Genomic DNA, 5523 nt, shown 5'->3' with positions numbered 1-5523 from the left:
AGTGATCCACCTGCCTTGGCCTCCCAAAGTGCTGGGATTACAGGCGTGAGTCACCAAGAATGGCTTGTTTTGTTTTTTATTTGTGCCATGTTGTTCAGGCAGGTCTTGAACTCCAGGGCTCAAGTGAACTTTCTGCTTCCGCCTCCCAAAGTGCTGGAATTACAAGGGTGAGCCACCAAGCTAGGTCAGTTTAGCAGATTTTAGAATGTTGGCTTGATATTGTGCAGCATGTCCAATTGGGAGAATAAAGTCCTTTGGGTATTTTTGACGTATTGGAAAAACACATGTAAAGAGCTCAGTAGATGATACCTACAATTATTAATACACCTCACTGAAGGTTTTGAAACCTTGATTTTTCTGGATGCTTTTATTAAAGTAGAACTTCCTCTCCCTCCTCTTTAGTTAGTGAGTGTGGTGAACATCTTTTTGGGTTCCCTGAGTGTAAGGGAGAGAAAAAGCGTTGGGGATTCTGGAGGTTTATAGCCCTGTTCCCTGGGAAGAGGGGGCCCTGGAAGGTGACATCAGCTGCTCCGCCTAGCCTGGGTCTCGCTGTTTCACTACCTTTCTGATCATTTCTGTCCACCTGCTCCTTTCCCGAGCCTTGCAGCATTTGAGATCCAAGAAACTCCCCAAAAGGGACAGATTTGTTCTGGACTTGTTAGCCCATCCTATCACACTGTTATTTGTAAGTATTCCTATGCAGAATTTTTCTCCTGGAGAAGGAAGAACCACACCAGTTTTTTCTGCATCTTCATTGTACATTTACTGTGATAGGTGTTCAGTAATTGTTATTGAATGACTGAAGAGATTATAGATGATTAGTGCTAAGAAGGAAGAGCAGTGAAAGCCTCTAGGATGCGGTGTCTAAGCTAGAATTTTAAAGACGAGTTAAAGACGAGAGGGACTCAGACATGCAGAGGATGCATAGTGAGAGCTGATGTGAAGGTGGAGGAGGGCCGGGTGGGCCCTCAGAATCCACAGGAGGCTGGCATGGCTGTAGCCTGGCATGAACTGGATCACTCTAAAGTCAAGAGAGGTCAGCTGGGCCATGAAGAAGTCTAGATCTTATGCTAGGTACACTGGGAAGCTATTGAGTTTTAAGCAGGGGACTGAAATGATCTGTGTGTGTGTGTGTGTGTGTGACAGAGTCTCGCTCCATGGCCCAGACTGAAGTGCAGTGGTGCGATCTCGGCTCACTGCAACCTCCACCTCCTGTGTTCAAGTGATTCTCCTGCCTCAGCCTCCTGAATAGCTGAGATTACAGGCATGTACCACCACGCCTGACTAATTTTTTGTATTTTTAGTAGAGAGGGGTGTCACCATGCTGGCTAGGCTGTTCTCGAACTCTGAACTTCATGATCTGCCTGCCTCAGCCTTGCAAAGTGCTGGGATTACAAGGGTAAACCACTGTGCCTGGCCTGTGTTCTTAAAAGATTACCACTCATTCTGTGGAAAGTGTATTGTTCGGGAGAAGGCTGGAGGTGGGGAAATCAGGGGGGTGGGACCTCAGTGACTCAGGCCAAGCAAGGTAATGGGGACTTGGACTAGACACTGGCAGTGAAGAAGGAGAAACGTGGATGGATTTGAGGTAATTTTGAGGTTAGGACCCAGTGGTGATTTAACTATGATGGATGAATGAAATGGAGGGATGAGATGTTGATTTGCGTCTCCAGCAAGGCTTTTAGGAGCACCAGCCAGGACTGGGCCGTTGCAGGTGCACAGTGAGGGCTTGTGAATCAGACACCAGGGTCAGCTGAGGCACCTGAGAAGCTTTTTCCAAGGCACTAAAGGACAATGGAATCAAAGAGGTGGTGGTAAAAAAGGCCATTTGAACTATATACCATATCCCTGAGCCAGAACTGTCACCATCATCAACATCATTGTCTGAGTCTGCTCAGGCTGCCTTACTTAGTTCCTGGAAAGGGCTCTTGTCCTGGTTTGCAGATGGCTGCCTTCTCATCGTATCCCCACATGGCAGACAACAAGATCATCTCCCCTGTGTCTCTTCTTACAAGGGCACTAATCGTATTTATGAGGGCTCAACCTTCATGGCCTAATTGCCTCCTAGGTGCCCCACCCCCAAATACCAGCATAGTGGGGATTAATGCTTCAGCAGATGGATATTGAGGAAGACACAAACATTCATTCCATAACCATCATCATCATCATCTTAGCCCTTCAACATGGGGCTCACGTTTATTATTCATAGTGTGGTACACATTGTACTAAGTGTGTTGTACCCTAGAAGGGGAGTCACTTGTTTGAGACTTGCTCAAGACTGTGGGGCATGCCCCATCCCCAAAGCTAGTGTATAGGACAGGGGCGGGGCTGTGTTTCCTCCAGTTTCCCGCTTGATGACACATTGGTCCAGCCACGATCACTTGTATCACTTAGGCTGGATTCCTAACTGACACCCTAGCCTCTCCATCTACCCCGGTCTTCTGCTAACTCAGGATCCCAGATGGAGCTTTACCATGGCAGGTGCCATTTCTGAAGGTTCTTTTTGAGATGGAAGTTTTGATTGTGTGATTCTCATAATATCTCTTTCTTCTTGTGAGCAGGCCCCTGCGAAAGGCAAGCACACAGAGGACCAGAGGCCTTCGGCACCTCCCTTACCCCAGCCAGCTGCTGAGAAGAACTCGTACCTCTACTCCACAGAGATCACACTGTGGACAGTGGTGGCTGCCATTCAGGCCTTGGAGAAGAAGGTGGATTCCTGCCTGGCCCGCTTGCTGACTCTGGAGGGGCGCACGGGGACAGCCGAGAAGAAGCTGGCTGACTGTGAGAAGACAGCCATGGAGTTCGGGAACCAGCTGGAGGGCAAGTGGGCCGTGCTGGGGACCCTGCTGCAGGAGTACGGGCTGCTGCAGAGGCGGCTGGAGAACGTGGAGAACCTGCTGCGCAACAGGAACTTCTGGATCCTGCGGCTGCCCCCTGGCAGCAAGGGGGAGGCCCCCAAGGTAGCCCTGGGGTGCCCTGGGGTGTGGGAGCCTGAGGGGCTGAGCCTGTGAGCGTGTGGGTGAATGAGTGCGACACTTGTGGTTCCAGGTGCCCGTGACCTTTGATGATGTGGCCGTGTATTTCTCCGAGCAGGAGTGGGGCAAGCTGGAGGACTGGCAGAAGGAGCTCTACAAGCATGTGATGAGGGGCAACTACGAGACGCTGGTCTCCCTGGGTAAGGCCGCAGAGGGAGGCTCTGGGCCTCTGTGCACAGGTTGTGTGTGGACTGTCTGTCTTCACTCTGGTTTTTGGCACTTGGGCCATCTCTGCATCTCTGTGGGCATCTGGGATCCAGCTCTTCTGCATTTCCTTTTCTGTGCACAGATTATGCCATCTCCAAACCGGACATCCTCACCCAGATAGAGAGGGGAGAGGAACCTTGTCTTGACCAGTGGAGCCAGAAGAAGGGGAGTGAAGTAGAGGTGGCACATTCAAGGATGTCGGGCACTGGTGAGTATAGGAGCAAGATGTGGTGGGGCGCCAGGGGCCAGCTGCACCACGGCCCATCCTCTGGGGCTTCCCAGACAATCAGGGAGGCCAAGAAGGGAGCATAGGCCGTTAACCCAAAGTGGGGCCACTCTGTACCAGACCACCCTGGGCAGGAGTGGCTGGCAGGCTGAAAGCCATAGTGTTTCTACATATATCTGAGGTGGACCGTCACATTCACCTTACACGGTTGTGTTGACTGAGTGACAAATGCTAAGCATGTAACACTGATCACTTTGTCATAGTGGGGTCTTAGTAATAATAATACCTCCACCAGCAGCACTACTGCCTCCTGGCGTCTTCAGGTGTGTCTATGTCCCTGATATTGCTTCTGCCCCCCATTGCAGTCCCACAGCCCCAGCCTGCAGCAGGAAGGCCTGTCATGTGCTTCTTCCATTTGCCTACATGGGCCCTCAGTAGGAGCGCCAGGCATGCCCTGTCCTTGTAGCTGCTGTATAAGACAGTGGTTCCAAAGGACTGCACATCACAATCCTCTGGGGGCTTTTTTTTTTTTTCAATTAAAATTTAAAAAATAAAGTAGAATAGTACAGTGAATCTCCAAGTGATTGTCACCATACCCAACACTGTTCTGGGTTTGCCACATTCACTTCATCCATCTGTTTTTTTCCCTTTTTCTAAACATGACCACAATACCATGGTCATACCCGAGGAATATCAGAATGTCATTTAATACCTAGTCTTTGTTTTGTTTTCCCCAGTTGTCTCAAAAATGTTTTCGATAGGGCTTTGGATCCTAACTGTTATATACCCAAGTCCACATTTTACTTTTGGTTTATGTCTCTGAAGTCTTTAAAAAACCCTGAAAAATCCCCTCACTCTTTTTCAACAACTTTATTGAGATATAATTCATATACCATATAATTCACCTATTAAAGTATACAATTAAATACTTTTAAAAAAGTTTCAACTTTTATTTTGGATCCAGGCATACACATGCGGGTTTGTCACATGGGTATATTGCACTAGGTAGTGAGCACAGTACCCAAGTGAGTCCTTCAGTCCATGCTCCCCTCTCTCCCTTCCCCTGTAGTGGTCCACAGTGTCTATTTTTCCCAGGTTGATGTCAATGTGTGCTCATTGTTTCGGCCCTAGTTATAAGTGAGGACATGCAATATTTGGTTTTCTGTTCTTGCATTAGTTCACTTAGGATGATGGCCTCCAGCTTCATCCATGTTGCTGCAAAGAACATGATTTCATTCTTTTTTATGGCTATGTAGTATTCCGTGGTATATATGTACCACATTTTCTTTATCCAGGTTGAGCCCACGTCTTTACCATTATGAATAGCATTGTGATGAACATATGTGTGCATGTATAGTTTGGTATAACGATCTATTTTCCTTTGGGTATATACCCAGTAATAGGATTGCTGGGTCAAATGGTAGCTCTGTTGTAAGTCCTTTGAGAAATCTTCAAATTGCTTTCCACAAGGGCTGAACTCATTTTACATTCCCATCAACAGTGTACAGGCATTCCTTTCTTCTGCAGCCTCGCCAGCATGTGATGGTTTTTAGTAATAGCCATTCTGACTGGTATGAGATGGTATCTCATGGTTTTGATTTACATTTCTCTGATGATTAGTGAGGGTGAGCATTTTTTCATGTTTCTTGGCCGCTTGCATGTCTTTTTTTGAGAAATGGCTGTTCATGTCCTTGGCCCATTTTTTGCTTGTTGGTTTAAGTTCCTCATAGATGCTGGATGTTTGACCTTTGTCAGGTGCATAGTTTGCAAATATTTTCTCCCATTCTGTAGGTTGTCAGCTTACTCTGTTAATAGTTTCTTTTGCTGTGTAGAAGCTCTTTAGTTTAATTAGGTCCCACTTGTCAATGTTTGTTTTTGTTGCAGTTGCTTTTGAGGGCTTAGCCAGACATTCTTTGGCAAGGGTAATGTCAAGGAGAGTATTTCCTAGGTTTTATTCTAGAATTTTTTAAAAAATTATTTATTTATTTTACTTTAGGTGCGTACTATATCTGGCATTTCTCCCCATGTTATCCCTCCCCACCCCCCCACCCCCCA

At 47.2% G+C, this 5523-nt stretch overlaps 1 protein-coding gene across 2 annotated transcripts in view; it reads left to right on the top strand.

Annotated features, from left to right (window-relative positions):
* ZNF783 (zinc finger family member 783) overlaps positions 1-5523 on the top strand; it is a 22718-nt gene that overhangs the window by 1517 nt on the left and 15678 nt on the right. For both annotated transcript variants that reach the window (XR_005198794.1, XM_017521053.2), the window contains exons 2-4: positions 2562-2960; positions 3049-3175; positions 3325-3450. Coding sequence is in view for 1 of the 2 variants with exons in the window: in XM_017521053.2 (XP_017376542.1) it covers positions 2562-2960; positions 3049-3175; positions 3325-3450 (652 nt within the window). In the remaining variant the exon portion in view is untranslated. The remainder of the gene's footprint in view (positions 1-2561; positions 2961-3048; positions 3176-3324; positions 3451-5523) is intronic.

The sequence above is a fragment of the Cebus imitator genome, unplaced genomic scaffold (genome assembly GCF_001604975.1).
Source record: "Cebus imitator isolate Cc_AM_T3 unplaced genomic scaffold, Cebus_imitator-1.0 Scaffold20, whole genome shotgun sequence".
Classification (NCBI taxonomy): Eukaryota; Metazoa; Chordata; class Mammalia; order Primates; family Cebidae; genus Cebus; species Cebus imitator.
The sequence above is the reverse complement of the archived record's forward strand: the minus strand, read 5'-3'. Positions and strand labels throughout refer to the sequence as shown.